Below are 21,995 nucleotides of genomic sequence, written 5' to 3'. Positions count from 1 at the left end.
ACATGGTAGGTGAGAGCACTGTCCCTGAGCTACATCCCAGGCCTTTTTAATAAAAATGTACTTGAGTCAGAGTCTCACTGAATTCCAGGTGATGGCCTTGAACTTGTGATCCTCCTGCCCCAGCCACCCAGATATCTGGGATTACAGGCATGTGCCACCTCATCCAGCTAAATTGTAGAATGCTTTTATTCTGGTACAGGGAAGGAGCCCAGGGACACTTCACCACTGAGCTACACCTCCAGCCCTTTTTTTATTTTTTATTTTGAGACATGATCTCACCAAGTTGCTTAGGGCCTTGCTAAGTTGCTGAGACCGACCTCAAACTTGTAATTCTTCTGCCTTAGCCTCTTTCTCTCTCTTTCTTTCTCTGTATTTTTTTTTTTTTTAATCCCATAGCTTTATTGAGGTAAAATTGAAGTACAATAAAATGCACATATTTGAAGTTTACAGTTTGATCAGTTTTGACATGTATGTAACCGGTACCATCAATATAAAAAGCATTCCCATTACTTTTTTGTTTTTAATTTGAAATCATGCAGACTGTTTCCTGCATGATTTATTACATTAGAAATCAGTTACCTCAAGATATATAGAACCCCACCCCCACATGTTAACTATTTCAAAATTAAATGGTGCACTTATAAAAAACTCAGAGGTCCAGGAAGAAAGCACAAGAAAAGTTAGTAAAAAGTGCTTTGAACTAAGTGATAATAAAAGCTTAAAATACTAGGATCTCTGGGATGAAACAGTACTCAGATGAACATTTATAAAGTACTTGTACCAGAAAGAAGCTAGAATAACATCATTTTCAAATCATGTAGTAGGAAGGAAAAAATAAGAGTAGGAGCAGAAATAAATGGAATAGAGAAGAAATAATGCAGCTAAAATTTGATGAAAATCAAACAAGAAAAAAGCAAGAACAAAAATTAATATTAATGGAAAGGGAGCTATTAAAATACCCTATGGATGCTAAAAATATATTAAGGTAATATTACAGTTGTATGCCAATAATGTGATAGCTTACATAACATGGTCTATATTATAGAAGGATCCGTGTGCTGTTGAGAAGAAGGTGTATTCAGTTGTTGGTGGATGAAATATTCTGTATATGTCTATTAAGTCTAAATTATCAATTGTATTTTTTACTTCTGTAGCTTCTTTATTTAATTTTTGTTTGGGGCATCTATCCCTGGTGACAGACATGTTAAAGTGTTAAAGTTACCCAGTATTATTGTGTTGTGTTCTATTTGATTCTTGAAATTGAGAAGGTTTTGTTGGATGTACATAGATGCTCCATTATTTGGGGCATAAATGTTTACGATTGTTATGTCTTGTTGGTGTATAATTCCCTTAAGCAGTATGAAATGGCCTTCTTTGTCCCTTCTGTTTAACTTTGGCTTAAAGTCCACTTTCTGCTATGAGGATGGAAACCCCTGCTTGTTTACATAATCCATGTGAGTGATGTGTTTTTCCCCATCCTTTTACCCTCAGTCTGTGGATGTCTTTGCCTATGAGATGAGTCTCTTGGAGATAGCATATTGTTGGGTCTTGTTTTTTAATCCCATCTACTAGTCTGTGTCTTTTGATTGATAAGTTTAGGCCATTATGTTCAAGGTTATTATTGAGATATGATTTTTATTCCTGGTCATTTGGTTTATTACTAGTTTTTAATTTGAATTAGTTTCTCCTTTGATTGACTATTCCTTTAGTGTAGTTCCTCCCTTTGCCACTTTTCACTCTTTTTTTATTTCATCTTCATGGAATATTTTATTGAGAATGTTCTGTAGTATAGGCTTTCTAGTTGCAAATTCTTTTAACTTTCATTTAACATGGAAGGTTTTTATTTTATCTTCAAATCTGAAGCTTAATTTTGCTGGATATAGGATTCTCGATTGGCATCCATTTTCTTTCAGTGCTTGGTATATGTTATTCTAGGATCTCCTAGCTTTGAGGGTCTGGGTTGAGAAATCAGCTGAGATTTGAATTGGTTTTACCCTGTACGTAATTTGATATTTTTCTCTTGCAGCCTTTAAAATTCTGTCCTTATTTCATATGTTAGGTATTTTTACTATAACATGCCTTGGTGTGAGTCTGTTGTAATTTTGCACATTTGGGGTCCTTTAAGCCTCTTGTAGTTGATTTTCCATTTCATTCTTTAGATTTGGGAAATTTTCTGTTATTATTTCATTGAAAAGATTGTGCATTCCTTTGGTTTGTATCTCTGCACCTTAATCTATCCTGATAAATTTTAAATTGTTCTCTTCATGTTATCCCATAGTTCTTCGAAGTTCTGTTCATGGTTTCTTAACATCCTCTCTCCATGGTCAACTTTATTTTCAAGATTATATATTTTGTCTTCATTGCCTGTGGTTCTGTCTGCCAAGTGGTCTACTCTTTTGGTGATGCTTTCTATTGAATTTTTAATGTGGTTTATTGTTTCCTTCATTTTGAGGGTTTCTGCTTTTTTTCTCAATATCTCTGCCTCTTTATTGAAGTGATCTTTCCCTTCCTGTATTTTTTCTCTGATTTCATTCTTTATACCATCTTTTACTTTACAGATCAATTTAACTATGCACATTCTAAACCCCTTTTCTGACCTTTCTTCCATTCTGGTGTTGATGAATTCTGTTATTGGAGTATCTTGACTTGTTTGGGGCAATTTGTTCCCTTGCTTTTTCATGTTGTTTCTGTGTCTACCCATCTAACAGTGTGGATGTGAGGCAATAGAGTTTCTACCCTGTGGATTTATGGTATCCCTGAAGGTTTCCAGATCCTTACTGTTTAGAGGGAGACAATAACAACAGCCAATGCAAATAACATATAGCATTAAACCAAGTAGTTCCTACTATGATGTCTACAATGTTAATTATCACAGTAAACATAAATGATATGATCAGTTATTGCCTACAATAAAAACAGCAAGTTTGCAAAAGGGTTTATAATTTCAGATGGTAGACAGGAAGAGAACAGAAGTGATATAGGGTGAATGATTATGAGGGAGGAGGAGAGAAGTAGTAAAATATTAAAGGAATAGTGAGAGAATAATAGAGCGTGGCTGTTAGCAGAAGAAAAGAGAATCAAGGGAAACAGGTAGGAGAAAATACATATATAAAGTAGAAGTTTTTTTTAAAATTGAAAACAAAAGAATATGAAACAAAACTAAAATATACTAATCAAATATGCTAGTTCACAAAAAATAAATCAACAAAAACTAACTGGCTTCAAAAATGCTAGAAATGAGAAAAAACCATGACTATGTATAAATGTACCATTAAGATCACAATTAAACAGAGAAAAAAAATTTATAAAAAGATCTTGATGAAAAGTTAAAGAATTGTTTCCATTGGAGTTCAAAAGATTCTCATCTTCTCCTCTCAGCAGTTTTAGGTGGGGTCGTCTGTAGCGTGAAACTCTATGCTCTGGATTGCTGGAGTGAGAGAGGTAATCCCATAGGCTGAATTCCTGGAGGCAGGGTTTAGGCTCCAAGCTCTTTGCTGAATACCAGTCGTTCTGGAGATTTAAAAAAATCAGCGCACCTCCAGTGTCCAGCACTTGCTGATCCACACTGGAAGACTGTACCCCAGGGATTTTCTGTGGGTTTCACTTGTATGGTGGAGGATCCAAGTTTTAGTCCCCTTCACCACCTGTGGACCCCACATTTCCTGGTCTTGGATTCAGTCTCCAGACAATCTCTCCCATCCCTTCTCTTCCAAGTTGCCAGCCAGATGCATCTCTCCCAGTCAGTCCTGCAAACAGTCGTATTTGAGGGGCGGATAGAGCCAGGTGGGTTTTCACGACCAGTTGTCCCCTTTGAAAACCTCTCTCCATGTTTGATTTTCTCCTGGTCACTTAAGCACATTCTGTTTTGTGCAATATGTGTTTACTGGGTCTGTATTTTGGGCCAAACTCAGGTTTGCCAGGAATTGGCCTCCTCAGCTGATAGCTCCTTCATAGTAGTGGCTACAAAGTGCTTTCTTCCTTTGTCCTCCATATGCTGCCTGGAGAGGTGGTGGCTTCTTTCCCCTGCACGCAAATATTGTGCAGCACATCTTTCAGGTTTGCCAGGCAGCGTCCTTGATCTCTAAATGCAGCATGCCCAGACACGCCTCAGGCCTCCCCAAAATGCGGGTTGCTTCAATTCCCTTATCCCTCCACTATGCTCACAGAGGGACCACTCTGGCTGGTACTCCGGGCCCAGCTGTGGCAGTGGCTGTGCCACTGGGGATTTCTGACTTATTTTATTATTTCCAACCTCCTATGTCCCCCATCCACTTTGAATGTCCAGTTTTAAATTCTTGTAGAGCCCCTCCCTTTGGTCCACCCACCTCGCTGAGAAAGCTGCCTGTCTGCTTTCTTGGTTTCACTACATGGAGCAGCCGGGAAAGCAACCTCCTCTTATTCCACCATCTTGAAAAAACTCCCTGCCTTAGCTTCTCAAGGTGCTGAGATTACTGATGTGGGCCAGCTAGAATGCTTATTTATTTATTTTATTTCATTTATTTATTTATTTTTACTGGGATCAAATCCAGGGCTGTGTCATCACTGAGGCATACTCCAGCCTTTTTTTTTTTTTTTGGTACCAGGGATTGAACTCAAGGGTGTATAACCACTGAGCCACATCCCCAGCCCTATTTTATTTTTTATTTTGAGGCAGGGTCTTGCTAAGTTGCTGAGACTGGCTTCAAACCTGCCATCCTCCTGCCTCTGCAACCCAACCTGCTAGGATTGCAGGCATGTGCCAGCTCTTTTTATTTTTTTATTTTGAAACAGGATCTTACTATGTTGCTTGGGGTCTCCCTAAGTTGCTGAGGCTAGATTGAAATTTATAGTTCATCGCTCTCAGCCTCCAGAGTCACTGTGAAAAAAGGCGTGAGGCACCACACCTGGTTATAATGCTTATTTTTAAGGATGATTTTGGAGCAACGTTTTATATGCAATGTATTGGGTTTGGTTTGGAATTATTGTATTGTTTTATTATTGAATTATATCATTCTTTTGGCTAGCACTTTTATTTTCTATTTATTTATTTTAGTTGTCAGTGGGCCTTTATTTTATTTATTTATATGCAGTGCTGAGAATTAAACTCAGTACCTCACGCATGCTAGGCAAGAGCTTTACCACTGAGCTACAACCCCAGCCCTTGGCTAGCATTTTTATATGTAATTGAAGATACTAAAGACCATATTTTTGGTATCATTTAAATGATATCAAACTTAGTCTTCAGTTTTTCAAAGCTTTAATCTCTAAAATCTTGGGCCCATGTTCTGATTATCTTTTGAAATCTGACTTGTATGTTTAATTTTTTTTAGTTGTAGATGGACACAAAACCTTTATTTTATTTATTTATATGCGATGCCAAGGATTGAATCCAGTGCCTCACACATGCTAGGCAAGCATTCTACCACTGAGCTACAACTCCAGCCCCTTGTTTAATGTTTATTAACAACATGTTGATAAACATGTATGTTTAATTTTGTAATGAAAGAGTTTTTATGAACTTTCTCTACCATTTCCCTTGAAATAAGAACAAAATAAAACTTTTTATTTAATTTGGAATATTCCTTATGTATTGTTTTACTTTGCATTAATGATTTCTAAAATTAATTTTTAGGAAGGTAACTGGAAGGAAACTGTGAATGAAACTGGGTTTCAGTTGAAGGTAAGTGTGTCTTTATAAATAATTTATCACATTTCTTTATAGTACAATGCCATGCTCTTAATGGGTACTGGGTTTATTCATTTGTTTAATGAGTATGTGTCAGAAATCAGCTTTGCATCTAATATCATTTGTACGGTCTTTAAAGAAACACTGCAGTTCACTTTTGATTGTGTAAGGTTCATTACTAGTTGGACTATAATGGTCATATTTATTAATTTAATTCTACTAAAAAAGAGCAGTTTGAAGCAGTAATCTAAATATGGGCTATAGATTTTTTTCCCCACAGTATAAACATACTTTGACATCTTTTTCTTTCCTTTTTCCTGACCATTTTCATGTGCACCTCTGCCTCCTATAATTGATCACTAGTAGCAGTGAAAGGTACTTCTGAAGAGTCTAACTTGGATTTTCTCACTTTAGTAAACTCAAAGATGAGTTCTGGCTCATGTTGCTTCTATCAGTTAGGACATGGTGGCCAGCTTGAAATTTACATAGGAGTCATTTTGAAAGAGCATCTTTTAGGTGATAAATGCTTATTTAGTTTTTATACAGTTTTTTCAAGTTTAATCATTAGAATTAATGTTTGTTATCTGAAAATTGAGGATTTGAAAATGGTGGTCGTGAGATGGCTACCCTAATCCACTCTGCTTTCTAACTCTTTCCCCAAACAAATCTATCATAGGTTATTAGAAACATTTAAAAAATTTCTGTCTCATGTAAACTGAGTAGGTAGGTAGACAATATAAATTCACATAATCAAGATTGAACATCCGTAAAATCTGAAATTCAAAGTATTCTGAAATCTGAAATGCTTGAAACTCCAGTTGAGCAATGCCACTTGATACATTTTGGATTTAGGAATAGTTTGGATTTTGAGATGAGGGATGTTCAACCATAGTGAATGAAAAATATTCTGACACCCAAAAAACTCTAAAATCTAATAGACTTTTGGTCCCAAGCATTTCAAATAAGAGATATTCAACCTGATGCTCATTTTAGCATCATATGCTTATGACGTAACTTCATGACGTAACTTCATGAAGCATTCCATGTTTTTTATAGAATTGAAGTGACAGTATATGAATGTTGATAATGAATTCTGTGTAGGTTTCTTCACATTGTCATGGAAGCAGTGTTCCATGTTATATATATATTTTTTTGTACCAGGGATTGAACCCAGGGGCACTTAACGAGCCACATCCCCAGCCCTTTTTATATATTGAGACAGGGTCTTGCTCAGTTGTTTAGGGTCTTACTAAGTTGCTGAGACTGGCTTTGAAATTGTGATCCTCCTGCCTCAGCCACCTGAGCTGTTGGGACCATACGCATGCACCACCATACCCATCTCCATGTTATAAATTTTTAGATAAAATCTATTACTTGCATAAAAACCAATATACTCAGCCTGTTCATAGCATACAAATTGATAAATGATTCACATGATAGTTTATTACAATATATCCAGTAAGAAGAAAAAAATGTATTCATTCATTTAAAAAATACCTCCCAGACCTTTATTCATTGGTATATAGGTATTTGAAATTTAGCACAAAACTAAATGAGAAAATTATTTTCCTACACAGACAATATAATCAAGTTTTTAATTTTGTCGTGAATGGATTTTGATTTATAAATATTTTGTTGGCAGATATACATTAAAAAATGACAATTTTCTTGATTGAAACTCATTACTTTATGATACTTAGAGGGAGTGGTGGAAATTTACTTTACGGATGGACTTGAAATAACTTGAAACTTAAAAAAAATTATTCTTTATTTTAATAGGGGCTTCTGAAAAATAGTCCAAGATATGTTAGAAGCTAATAAAAAGGGGGAAAACCCCACTAAAATACAGTTATTTTGGTGAATTCCCTTTATATAATACAAAATTTAAATATTTAATCATTAGTTATTTAATTATCTATGATTTGTCCTTGAACCCAGTGTTTGGCTGTAACTTTGGAGACCTTGAAAAAACACGATTTCTCCATTTTATAGATGGTACTGTTTACATAGAATGCCTTGAATCTTACGTGTGCTTGCTATTTAAGTATTTCGATATAATGTTTTCTGTTTGGGTAACCTTATAGTTTAAAGCTTGGATTCACTTTTATAAGGTATGTGAAAAGTAATACTTAATATACAGTATTAATAATTCATGAAATCAGACTTTTAGTGAAATAAAGACCAGAAATAACCTTTATGAAGAGAATTTAGAAACCAGCATATCTTGTTCTATTCCTTATTTTGTTATAGGCATTTCTTATGTCTTTCCTTCTTCCATCAAGGATATGGGCTCTTTAGGGGCAACCTCACATACATAAATATGTACATACATTCATACAGATGAGGTTCTCCATGTATGTACATAAATGTGTGTGTATATATAGATGTAAAGTCATGTTTTACTTACCTGGAGTTCATGTGTTGGTGATGACAACTAATCTAATCACAACTGAAAGCTGGTATTTAAGCAAAACTGACTTTTCATAAAATCAAATGGATGTAACATGGCTTACTACTATACTTTTAGAACTACTTTGATTCTCTCAGTATTCATTTATTTTATTATACTCCAGATAGATAGGGCTGTTTTCTAGACTGCAACATATTTTGACAGAAAATTAAAAAGATCTAAAAGTGAGTCACACTGAAGACAAGCATACTGTAACAACAGTCACAATAACAGCTGAGCCTGATAGCAGAGAAGGAGGTAGCAAGTGTATGAGTGTCAGATGCACAGTGTGGGTACATTAAGCATGAGGCCAAATCCTCACATACCTTTGTAACCTCCAGGGCCATACGGCATGAAAAATGAGTTCAGTATTGGTTGTTTATTATAGGGATTACGTGGAGGCCTCAAGAAAAAGTGAAATTATGCTTGCTTTATACTGTTAATTGAGTATGTAGTCAGTACACTATATGCATCTCAGTTGTTGGGATTGATTGTCCAAAATACTGAATCCTGGTTTCATCCCAAACATACTGATTCAAGCCTAAAACTTGGCAACTCCTGCTCTAAGGTGATTGAGAAGACTTTTTAGGAACATACTTTTATTTTGTAAGTAAATTTTAAAATATTTTGGTGCTAGGGATTAAACCTGAGTTCTTGCATATGCAAAGCTTGATACCCTCAGCCGATAATTTTAGAAAGACTATCCAAAATGGTTAAAAAACAAAACAACTTTTTAGAATCTAAAACAAAGCTTCTTACCTGAATATCATCACCAGCATATATGCTTACTATGTGCTAGGTACTGTACTGTAATGATATTGTTTTATTTTGGTGAGTATTGCCTTAGTACCTTTGAGGTTATTTAGGATTCCCATTATTTAGATGAGGAACTCTAGAAAGTGACTTACCCAGTGTCACATGATTGCAAGTGATGGAGCCTGAATCCAAGTTTAGGCTTATTTGACTCAAAGTCCTTCTCAATTACAGTCACATGTTATTTCCTTTCTTTTTGCTTATTCATTATATAATTAACACATGCAAAGGGATTGGTAAAAGAAAGCTCTATTTCTGTGAAAATGAGATCATTCTGAATCACACCAAATATGTAGATTCTTTCTTTCTTTTTTTTTTTTTTTTTCTTTGCGGGGGCAGGGAATACCAGGGATTGAACTCAGAGGTACTCAACCACTGAGCCACATCCCCAGTCATATTTTGTATTTTATTTAGAGACAGGGTCTCACTGAACTGCTTAGTGCCTCACTTTTGCTGAGGCTGACTTTGAATTTGCGATCCTCCTGCCTCAGCCTCCAGAGCCACTGGGATTACAGATGTGTGCTACCATTCCTGGCATTATATTTTATATTCTTTAGATACCTGTGTATCTGGGGGGAGTCTGGAGTTCTAGGCAGCTGAGTTTTGGAGTGACATATTGGTTGCATTTGTTTTTATTTTCTTAGCCAAGTAATCTGGATAGACCCGATAATACTTTTGTATTGCTTCGTTCATTTGTCTTGTTAATTGAGTATTTGTAGTTGTGAGTTGGAAGTTGAAATAACATAAAATTTTAAAACTGATGAGAACTTTCAAAAGCAAATTACAGTTTGACAGTGATTCCTAATAGATCTGTCTTTTATGATGAATGGTGTAGTTTCTATACCTTGGACAGAAAAGTTATTTGGCTTTACTTTTCTTTTTTAAAAGTGACAATTTAGGATTTGGAGATGTAAAGAATACACTTCATGCAGTGAACTTATTTAGTGTGTATCCCTTTGTTTCATTTGAGAGCAGTTAATCTAGAAGTAAGGAAAGATGTGAAAAAGATGTTTGTCTGTTGTTTGGTATGGGGATTGAACCCAAGTGTGCTTTAACACTGAGCTACATTCCCAGGCCTTCTAAAATTTAAAGATATTTAGATATTGAGATAGAGTGTCCCTAAATTACCAAGGCTGACCTTGAACTTACGGTCCCCTGTCTCAGCCTCTAAAATCACTGGGATTAAAGGTGTGTTCCACCACATCATGCTAGATGTGTTGTGTTATAATATTTTCCACTAGCTTGTTTTATGTCATACAGTATTATTTTAATTACAGGTATTTCCTTTCCTTTTTTTTTCCCCCCTCTGAAATACTGATGATGATAATGAAAAATCCCAAGGTACTTTTGTCTGTATTCCATCTGAGAACTATCCTTGTTACGTGTGGAATTTAAAGCAATCGTTTTACTTGCTTTACATATGCAGATCATTTCTTTTCTTGGCTTAGTGAAAAGCTAGAATGATGTTTCTTACATGACTTATTCTGATTTGCAGTCATATGGAGCTATATGCCTACTAGTATACTGTTGTTTACAGTTAGTTGCTTTACTTTGGAATCACTGAATGCCATGTATTCAGTCAAATTCATGTTTCTGAAGTGCTCTAAAAATTTACTAAGCTGTTTTTTTAGGTATGTTTAAATGTGTTTACAATTGATATGAAGAAAACTGTACTTGAACATCTTAATTCTAAAGGAAAAGTAAAACTGTTTGAATTTTATACCCTGAAATGTAATTGTATTAAGTGAACAAATTATTTTTTCCAGGCAGACTCCAGGTTAAAAGCGCTTAATGCAACATTCAGAGTGAAAAACCCAGACAAGTAAGGTTTTGTTTTAATAACAGTTACAATGTTGTTTTGAATGGTGCCTCTCAATTTAATTTTTCATTTCTGAATGTATGCACTTTATTTGCCAAATATTTTTAGTAGTATTTCAGAAAATTCTTTTTAAATCTAAAACTGATTTTGAAATTTGGTAACTTAATTGGATTTAAGGTTATAAATAACTTGAAGTTTTATAAAATTAAACCACTGCTTTCTTTCTAAGATTTATTAAATTTTAAAGGTATCAAAAAATGATGAAAGTGATTTTAATTTCATAGTTTTTCCTTGTATGACTGACTGTCAGATATGCAGAGCTTAAGAAAATTATGTTGTATATTTAATTATAAAATGTCTACTTTGTATGCCAAGAAAACTTAATAGATATACACATTCTAGCATAATAATTTTATGCAGATATATTCATATGATAAATACTTAACTGTTAATATCAGTTTGATGTTTTTGTGTATTCCACATTAAAGAAAATCAGTGTATTCAGAAATAACTCCTTAGAATGAGACCTAGATTTGGTTTTGGTTTGGCTTATTGTCCAAATTTGGTGGATAGTTCAAGGTCTTCATAATATGGACCTTTACCTGGCAGTTTGGTTCAGTTATAGGAACTTTTCAGTTGTAATTGTGTTGGACATATGAAGCCTTTCCATTTACAGGGACCAAGTTTATGAGGTCTGTTAGAATTTCTCTAGTGAGTCCTTCAGCATTAATTTCCCTATAGTACAAATTCTTATCAGAAATATGCAAAAGTCTATTTGCATATTTTGATGACCTATCATATCTGACTTTGTAAATCATGACATTAACAGTAATGCCTCTGGTTATTAATATAAATTTTGAATACAAAATATAAATGAATATTTTTATCATCATTATTATTATTTTTTGCAGTACTGTGTTTTGAACTCATGGCCTTACACATTCTAGACAAGCATTCTACCACTGAGCCCTAAAGAATATTTTTAAAGTTTTAGTAACTAGGAAGTTGGCAGTAACCACTGAAGGGTTTTGTTTGTTTTATTTTGCTTCATTTAAAAATGAAACTTTTTAAAAACAATTTTAGGTTCACAGCAAAATTGAGCAGAAAGCACATCCTCAACATCTCCCCCTCATCAGAGTGCTATATTCGTTACAATAAATGAACCTATATTGACAGAGCATTATTACTGGTAATCCATCATTTCCGTGAAGGTTCACATTTGCTGTTGTACACTTGCTATTGTACATTTGCTGTTGTACATTTTAGGGGTTTGGGATGATACTATTATAATATCATACAAAATAGTTTTACTGTCCTGAAAATTCTCAGTGCGCCCCCTGTTCATCCTTCCCTTTCTCCAGCATGAGCATTCATTGATCATTTTACAGTTTGCATAATTTTTATTTTTCAGCATGTCATATCATATAGTAAGTAGTCTTTCAAATTAACTTCTTTGATTTAATAATATGCATTTAATTTTCCACAGAAGTTTTTATACTTGCAAGGTATATTAAGAGGTGTTCCCTTGATAAAGAACTAAAATGATAAATCACCCACCCAAAAAAAGTTTTGGAAAACTTAAGCTGCATTTGGTGGAAGTACATTCATTTGAGGATCATGTAGCTGTTATTATTTTTTGTTTGTTAGTTTAATATTAATATTTTTGATTAAAATTTTTAATATTTTTCAGTTTGATGAAAAATATTTTATCAATTGTGTAATTTTCCCCTTTTCTAACTTTATGAGGTTATCTGAATTGCTAAATTTTACTGTATAAATGTAGAATTTTAAATGTGATATGACCAATATTACCAAGTCAGTTTTTGCCCCTATGTTGTTTAAGTATAAAATCAGTGTATCCTAGATAAGAGAATTGTCTACATTACTTATTGTTATAATCATTCTTAATATGTAGATCTTTTTTCTAGATCTAGTTGACCCAATAGTTATTTATACTGTTAATTAGAATAGTATTTGTCATCAAAACAGTTTTATTCTATCCTTTCATAAAATCTAGAACACCAGAATGGTAGTTTCAGAGTGATTTCCAAAATGATTCTTCTAGTACTTGCTCCCTGCATGTTTGTCTTTCCTCAAACTAGATTGTTAAGAGCAGTGAAGAGGAGGACCTGGAGCCTTCTACTTGTATGTGGCCTTAGGGACTCAGTGTCTTGCATTACATCAATTTCATAGTTTTCTTAAAAGAAGTTCATCCAAGTTTTTTGTTTGTTATTTGTTTTTTTGTTTTTAGTACTGACGATTGAAATCCCTAGCCTATTTTATTTTTCATTTTGAGATAGGGTCTTGCTAAGTTGCTCAGGGCCTCATTACATTGCTGAGGCTGACTTTGAACTTATAATCCTCTTGCCTCAGCCTCCCAAGCTGCTAGGATTATAGGCATGTGCCACTACTCCTGTCCAAGTTTTATTTAGGTTCACTTACAGAGTTCCTTATATTGTATTGCAAATAAACTAAGCCCACTAAAACAAAATCTAGATGGCATACCAACCAGATTAAATAAGTAACATGTTATTGACACAGTTTTTTTATTTAACTAATTAATTTATTTAGGTACTAGGATTGAACCCGGGTGCTTAACCAGTAAGCTACATCCCCAACCCATTTATTTATTTATTTATTCATTTGAGTTGCCTAGGACCTCACAAAATTGCTAAGACAGACCTCAAACGTTTGATCCTCCTGCCTCAGCTTCTTTGTCACTGGAACTGCAGGCATGTGCCACCATTCCCAGCTTACATAGTTTTTAGAATCTGTCTGTTGTAGAAATAAAGCAGTATAACCTCTCCTGTCATGTGCTGCCTTGCCCATAGAAGTTTCATTGACTATAGCTTTAGTTGCCAGTTTTTCTTGGCTAAAAATTAATAAAAGAAATAAAAGAAAATCCATATGACCTCAGTGAAATCATGTATAAAATTAGTTTTTTTCTTTTAGAAGAAAGCCAAGGGATGGGGATATAGCTCAGTGGTAGAATGCTTGAGTAGCGTACACAAGACCTTGGGTTCAATCTCCAGCACCTCTAAGAAAAGATACAAAAACAGGCCAGGCAGTCACATAATTAAGATTATAGTGAGTTTTCCTCAAAAGGTCCAAGGCACCATATTAGGATCTCCCACAGATAGTCAGGGAGGCAGGAACTGAAAGTGCAGAAACTAGAAGAGTGAGGAGCAGACTGACATATTTATTGTTTTTCATAGTCACTCAGACTTCCAGAGTTCATTGAGTTCCTTTTCTTTGGGGGCTTTATTTTATGTAGTAGTTGATTGTATACATTGTAGAGAAGTGTAAAAGAATCTGTGTGGTTTGATGTACTTTCAGTATAGTAGGGTGGGGAAAATTAAAGCCATATGAAAATATGAAAGCAATATGAAATAGACAAGTTAGACCCCAAACTGTGTTTGTGGCATTGAACTTTGAAATTTAAGAGTGGTGTTTAGAAGAAAGCCTTGATGGAGGTTCTTTCTAAGATGAATCTTGAGTAATGAATGAGATTTGATTAGGAGAGATTCCTGTCCAGGCTTAGATGCAAAGATGACTGCAAGCAAATAAAAGCAAAACATGGAGAATAAAGAGAAATGTAGAGCCTATAGTTGTGATGGAATTGTTTTGAGGAGGAGAGAAAATGAGGTTAGTTCAGGCTTTGAGATATATTAGGTATAGACAACCTCAGACTTACAGTCTTATTAGAATCTGCATTTATTTATTAATTTTCACATGCCTCACAGACAGGGATTCTAGACATCTAGTATTTGGGGAGGGAAGTTTTATATCATCATCTCCCTAGTCCGGACTCTTTGTTAACTCCTTCCTTTCCAGGGAAATTACAGCATTCTGACATTATTATATATGCTTTTTAGTCTTTAATTTCTCTCTAAGAACAGCTAATCATTTAGGGTAGGAGAGTCTTCATAATAATGTGCAGACACTGCTAGATTTTTACTTTGGCAAAGAACGTAGACACTCATTTCTGGGAAATTTATTCCTTTTTCTTTTTTTTTTCTAGCAGTACTGGGGACAGAGCCAGTGTCATCCTACCACTGAGCTACATCTCCAGCCCTTCTTATCTTTTACATAAGAGACAGAATCTAAGTTGCTAAGACTGACTTTGATTTTGGGATCCTCCTGTCTGAACTTCCCAAGTAACTGTGCCCAGCCCATTTCTTTATTTCTTAAATATGCAGTGTTATCTAAAGTTCGGTGAATTTTTCAATGTTCACTTTAGGTCTTCTGATTTCCCAGTGAGAAATTTTTCCAAAGATGCACCTCTTATCCCTGTCACCAATACTTTCAGTATTTAGAATCTTTTAGCTCTAAATTCCTTGCAATGTGATCCCTTGGCCACGTTGTTAACCTCCATCTCTGGCTGCTTGGCTATTTCAGAGAGATTGTAGCTGGGTGCCATGGTGCAAGCCTGTAATCCCAAACTTGCTAGCTCTTTTTATTCTTGGATTATTTTCTTAGCTGAAGTACACTGCCTTGAAAGGTGCAGGAGTGGTGGGAGTTAAGTGTGTTCTCTAACTTTGCTGGCTGCCTCTTTTTTTAGATGAACCACAGTTAACTGTGTGCAGAAGGTCAGTGAAAAATTTTCTAAGTCAAATTAAGACATTTGGGCTTTGTTTCAGGACCAGTGGCTGTCCTTTGCAGCAGAAAGAAACTACTGAAAGGCAGAGGAGTTATGTAGGTTTGAACTCTAGGAAGATTATCCAAGCAGAGTGGTGTAAGAGTAGACTAGGATTCTAGTCAGGAGGATAGTATGAGAATTCCAGATGAGAAGTGATGGTACTATTTTGAATATAGGATATTGGCAGAGAAACCAGAGCAATGTGAGTGGATTTGAACACTGTTTTGGAGGTACAGTTGACAGACTGGGTGATTAGTAGAAAACCCAGTTGAAGGAGAGGGAAAGAAAAACAGATGGCACTCAGGTTTCACTCTTAAGAGTACTAGGTAGCACAGAGAGAGTTGAGGATGTAGAAAAAAATAGGTTGAGCTCTGGACACATAAGCAGGTACAAACAAGTCTGCTAATCAATTGGCTTTATAGATCTGGAGTGTAGAAGACGGATTTGGGCTGGAGATAGAAATCGGAACTTAGCAGCTTGTTGATCATAGTGTTGCAACATTGTAAATGACAAGTCACATAAAGAATATGTAGATTGAAAGATTGATTGGAAGATGGCTAAGAACTTAGCAATTGACCCTGAAGAATGCCAACACTGTAAGGGTGTTTTGCAGAGTAAGTGGTCACCAGCACCTGAATCCTGTGATGATCTTGTTAGAAACTCAGATCTCTGAGTGCTAGCAAGGTCTGAGTGTACAATTGTGATACTTACTCCAACTGAAAGACCTCAGTATATTTTTAGACATATTTTAGGAATTCTTCACATGCTCAAGTTGAAGATGTTAGAGATGGGTGAAAGAAAGTGAGTGCTACAGTAGAAACTTCAGGAGTAAAAGGAAAATCATGAGAAAATGGAAAGGCTATCAAGGGAACAAATTTTTAAGAAGGTGAAGGTAATGTCAGTTGTTACATTATCAAGAGGATCAAGTAAGAGGGGACTAAAATGCATCATTGATTTGGACAACATGACAATACTTGATGACTTTGAAGAATATTATAGTTTTGAGGGGAAAAGCCAGTTTCTAACAGACCAAGAAGTGAATGAGAAGGGAAGCAGTGGTTATTGCCAGGGAGATAATGCTTGCTGAAAGTTTTCCTCAAAGGCCCTATATGTTGAGAGGTTGTTAATAATTGGGTGTGTGATCAAGGGAGTGTGTGTTTATTTTAATCCAGGGGAGACTGGAGTTAATTGGCATGCTAAGGAGAAGAAAGAGATGCTAGAGAGAGGAAGTTTTAAAATAGGAACATTTCCTTTTTCTAGCTGAAATGGAATCTAGAGTGCAGGATACGAAGAGATCCTAGATGAAAGGAAGAATTGATGTAGATTTGAGAAAGTTTTCATGAGTTGGCAGGAGATGAGGTGGGGGTCTGTTCTCATCTGATGGTGTCTAGTTCATCTGTGGAGCTTGGTTATTTGGAAAGTGACAAGTGGTATTTCAGAAGTTCCAGATCTTTGTGAAGAATGTCTGATAATAGAATAAGGAAACAGGGGTTACTGAGAAGCATTTTAAGCTTGATATTAGAGACCACAATTTATGGTTACATCTTAAGATTTTTTTTTTTTAAGTATCATAATTTTTTTCTTTTTTAAATTAATTTGTTTATTTAATTTGTTCTAATTGGTTATACATGACAGTAGAAAAAATTTTGACACATTGTACACAAATGGAGCACAACTTCTCCTTCCTCTGGCTGAACATGGTGCAGAGTCACAATGGTAGTATAATCATACACGTATATAGGATAATAATGTCCAACTCGTTTTTTTTTTTTTTTTTTCCAAAGTAGTTTTTCCTACTGAAAAATTTTATCTCACTCCCATGATGTAAATTCTGAAGTATGGCATCTTTTCTTGGCTTTCAAACTATCAAAAGAAAATATTGTCTAACTGTAGAATTTTTGTATTTTTATTATTGTGTAAGTGTTCAGGGACAGCATATGGTTAGATAGAACCAGTTTCATTATTCTTAGGAACTGCTGTTTTGTATTTCAGCTTTTGACTACTTATTTTCATGAGAAAAATTATGTTTTATTTGTTTCCTGCTTCAGGAGATTTACTGAACTGAAACACTACAGTGATGAACTACAGTCTGTCATCTCACATCTTCTTCGAGTCAGAGCTGTAAGTGGACCCAGAGCTTTTTGCATTTGTAGGGAAGGTCCTTGTTATTTAATCATCACTTTTAAGTAATAGGTGGTATTTAAGATGAATAACTGATTTTTACATTCCTATATAGTATATTATGCAAACTGCATTTCTTAAAGAAATGTAAAATGTTTTCTGGCATAAAAAACTTGAAGAATATGAGCTGGGGTTGTGGCTTAGTGGTAGAACGCTTGCCTAGTACCTGTGAGGCACCTGGGTTCCATCCTCAGCACCATTTAAAAAAATTAATGAAATAAAGGTATTGTGTTCATCTACAACTAGAAGATATTTAAAAAAAGAAAAACTTGAAGAATTTAGTCTTCAAAGGATTGTTTTCTCCATGGTTTTTAATAGTCTAGTTGTTTTGACATCTTGTCAAAAGGCCTGCCATTTCAGTGAGTGTTGAAATATAATTAAGTATAGAATTTTAGATCTATATATGATAATATACTATGCTTCCAGTGTTTCCCTCCACCCCACTTAAAGGTCTGTGGAATAGTTTGTAGATGTCAGACCGTCCTTTGTCTGGGCTCTTAAGTTTTACTAAATAAACTTATTTGGAACAATAGTCTACCATGACAAAAGAAACTAGAATTGAGGAGTAATCATTGTATTTAGCCATGTAGTTTGGCTGTAGTAGACATAGAGAAGAATGCTTTTCAATAAATTAAAATGTCTGGAAAATGTTGTATCATCCATTCTCATCCTTGGGGTAACCTAGATGGGATCTTAGAACTGCACTGTACCAAAGGCTCTGAAAGAGACTGAGTGGTAGGATGTCATCCTGTGCTGATTAAACTCCCCTTCAAATGAACTATATTGTCTGGAATTGACTAGAGTTCTTTGATGATGAATGGAGAGTTGGGATAGTTTTAGATGAAACTATATTGACCATATAGTTATTATTAAAGCCAAGTATTAGAAAATGGAGGTAAATTCTTCTACTTTCTATGAGGAATGGAGGTATATCCTTTTGTCCTCTATACTTTTGTATGTTTAAAGGTTTCCATAATAGTATAGAAGAATACACCGAAGGAAGAATTCTGGGTGTAGATATTTATCCTGTACTTTTAGAAAACCCGCCTTAGAAACTATTAACAAGAAAGACAGTTTGAGGTCTTGAAAGGAAAGACAGCACTTGATTCTTTGAGTAAGTGAGAAATACCAGTGAAAAATACATGATGCCTTCTGAATAGCTTAGGTTTTAGCATAGTGTTCCAAAATTAGGAGAAAGGATTCTTGGACATGGACAGTAAGAGAAATGACATGAAGTAAAAACAGAAGGTTAATGCTCTCCACTGACAGAAGCTTGCAAACCATGCAGAAAGGACCACGAGGACCTTTTCATAAGAGCCATAGTGTCAAGTGTAGAAGAAGGTGTAGATGGTGTTTGAAACAGAAGATAAATTGTTGACAGATGAAGAGAAAGTAGCATTATTGACTACCTTTTTTGTCAAGAAGTCTTTTGAAACTTTGGTAAAAATATATTACAGATGGTTTAGAGTTAAATATTTAAGAAGTCACAACAAAACAACCAGAAAGGTCAGGTTAACTTAGTTCAAGTGGTCTTGAACTAAGAAGGACTGAATTTAAAACTGGTCTATGCCATTTACTATATCCTTAGGCAAATCCACTATCCTTTCAGAGTTTGTTTTCATTGCTGTAAAATGAGAATAAAACCTGCCTGGCCCATAGCAACTACTGGATAAATTTTTGCTGCATGAATACATGCCTTACAGAATTAGGAGACAAAGTCATAACTGTGCTTTACAAACTAAAGCGAAAGGACAATAATACCAATATCTAACATTTATCACTGTGTATACAAGCCCTGGTACTCAAGCATATAATACTATCCTTACTTTATACCACAGTAGGCCTTGGAAGGTAATACTTTTATTATCCCCATTTTACAGATTAGGAAAGAGGCAAATGAAATTAAATAATTTGCCTAATATCTCACAACAAATATACATGTGGAGCCAGAATTTAGACATACAGTATGTTGACAAAGGATATGAAGTGAAACAGACTAAGAGAAGAGAACTAAGACCCATTGAGCCATCCTGCTTGTTGCCAGGAACCTTACAAACATTATTTAATCCTCATAAAAATAATGAAGGTCATTTCTACATCTCATAAAGGAAGATAAAATACAGAGGCTTGGAGTGGTCTAATAAATTCTCCAAAGTTGAACCCTAAAGTAAGAATTTGAACTCACATGTGGCTGACTCCAGATTCCTTACTTCTTGCTACACTGTGCTCTCTCTCTAGGGGAAATCAGATTTAAAAGGGAGGGAGATGTTTAACTTAGCTAATATTCTCATAATTTAAGATGTAATTATTGAGATTCTATTTAACATTAATTTGTACCCATTTATAAAGATGGTAATATCTGATGTTTGTGAAATGCTTAGTGATGATGGCAATATAAAGTGTTACAGCTCTTTTGGAAACCATTTTGGCAGAAAGTGTCAGGAGTCTTTAAATTTCATAATCTTAAATTTCTTAGGAGAATTAAGGGGGAAAAGCACTATGTGTTCAGATTTTTAAAGTAAAATCATCTACTAACATGTCATAGAGCTTAGTCTTTTTGAGTATTAAATCACCTGCTACTTTAGTTAAGGACAAAGATGGTGTTCCTAATTGAGGAAGGATAATCAGATTAGATTTCTTCTGGTCATAGGACTTGCTCCATGTCAGTTTTCTCCTGACAATTCTCTGATGATTAGTTTTTGAAAAGAAAGACCTCAACAGAAATGAAAATGAGGGCGGCACCGCGCGAGTCGTACCTGGGCTGTGGTCCGTGGGTTCTGTGTGGCGGCGGCGGCCAAGGAGGAGGGAACTCGATCGGAGCGGCTCCGTCAGTGGACGGAGGCGAGACCCCGGCAGCGCGACCTTGAGCGCGGCCGAGCCCGCGGCGCCTTTCCCAGCGGGTGGGGACAAGTGGGCCCCGCGGCGTCATCGGCGGCGAGGAGCCGCCGCGGCCTGGCCTACCATGTCGGAAGCGGGTGAGGAGCAGCCCATGGAGACCACGGGCGCTACCGAGAACGGACACGTGGCCGCCCCCGAAAGCGAGTCGCCGGCCGGGGCTGGCACAGGAGCAGCGTCGGGGTCTGGAGGCGGGACCACGGCGCCCCCGAGCGGGAATCAGAACGGCGCCGAGGGCGACCAGATCAACGCCAGCAAGAACGAGGAAGACGCGGGAAAAATGTTCGTTGGTGGTCTGAGCTGGGATACCAGCAAAAAAGATTTAAAGGACTATTTTACTAAATTTGGAGAGGTCGTGGATTGTACAATAAAAATGGATCCCAACACTGGACGGTCAAGAGGGTTTGGGTTTATCCTCTTCAAAGATGCTGCCAGTGTGGAGAAGGTCCTAGACCAGAAGGAACACAGGCTGGATGGCAGGGTCATTGACCCTAAAAAAGCCATGGCTATGAAGAAGGACCCCGTCAAGAAAATCTTTGTAGGGGGTCTGAATCCTGAAGCTACAGAGGAAAAGATCAGGGAGTACTTTAGAGAGTTTGGGGAGATTGAGGCCATTGAGCTTCCAATGGATCCCAAGTTGAATAAAAGACGGGGTTTTGTTTTTATTACTTTTAAAGAAGAAGACCCTGTGAAGAAAGTTCTGGAAAAAAAATTCCATACTATCAGTGGAAGCAAATGTGAAATCAAGGTGGCCCAGCCCAAAGAAGTCTATCAGCAGCAGCAGTATGGCTCTGGGGGCCGTGGAAACCGCAACCGAGGGAACCGAGGCAGTGGTGGTGGTGGAGGTGGAGGTCAGGGTAGTACAAATTACGGGAAGAGCCAGCGACGCGGTGGTCATCAGAATAACTACAAGCCATACTGAGGCGGCAGCAGGAGCAGCTGACTGACTGACCGCACACGCTTTGTTTGGATACGGAGTGAACACAATTATGTACCAAATTTAACTTGGCAAACTTTCTATGGCCTGTCCCATGTGCATCTTATTTAAAATTTCCCCCCTGGAAATCACTCTCCTGTTTTACTATTTCCAGAGCTCTAGTTGTTTAGGCAGCGTGTGGTGTCTCAGGCCAGAGCGGCATTAGGGGTTGATTTTATTACCAGGTTACCTAGAACCAGGTTAGAGGGTCTGCTTCCTGCTGCCGCTCTGCAGCCTGGACCTGTGGACCCTGGTTGTAAAGAGTAAAATGTATCTTAGGAAACCAGTGTCACCTTTTTTCCCACCTTTTAATTTTATATTATTTGTGTCATACATTTCCTGTAATGGAAGTGTTAATTTTACTGTACTTTTTGGTACCTTTTGGGAATCTAATGTATTGTAAGGTATTTTACACGTGTCCTGATTTTTGCCACGACCTGGATATTGAAGCTATCCAAGCTTTTGAAATAAAAATTTTAAAACCCCCCCCAAAAAAAAAAAAAAAAAGAAATGAAAATGAATAGCAGTCTGGTCTGAATCATTTCTCCTGACACCAGT

At 36.1% G+C, this 21,995-nt stretch overlaps 2 protein-coding genes across 3 annotated transcripts in view; both read left to right on the top strand.

Moving 5' to 3' along the window:
• The window catches only part of SNX4 (sorting nexin 4), a 66,234-nt gene that overhangs the window by 19,811 nt on the left and 24,428 nt on the right, over positions 1–21,995 (top strand). For both annotated transcript variants that reach the window (XM_079156239.1, XM_079156238.1), the window contains exons 5-7: positions 5,612–5,659; positions 10,694–10,749; positions 17,434–17,506. In XM_079156239.1, the coding sequence (XP_079012365.1) occupies positions 5,612–5,659; positions 10,694–10,749; positions 17,434–17,506 (177 nt within the window). The remainder of the gene's footprint in view (positions 1–5,611; positions 5,660–10,693; positions 10,750–17,433; positions 17,507–21,995) is intronic.
• Positions 20,307–21,938, top strand: LOC306671070 (heterogeneous nuclear ribonucleoprotein A/B). Its single transcript, XM_079156282.1, has one exon. It carries the CDS (start codon positions 20,529–20,531, stop codon positions 21,381–21,383), a length of 855 nt encoding a protein of 284 aa, XP_079012408.1. The 5' UTR covers positions 20,307–20,528; the 3' UTR covers positions 21,384–21,938.

Source organism: Sciurus vulgaris (genome assembly GCF_902686455.1).
Source record: "Sciurus vulgaris genome assembly, chromosome: 10".
Lineage (NCBI taxonomy): Eukaryota > Metazoa > Chordata > Mammalia > Rodentia > Sciuridae > Sciurus > Sciurus vulgaris.
Note: the sequence above shows the minus strand (reverse complement) of the source record. Positions and strands in the feature narration are given on the sequence as shown.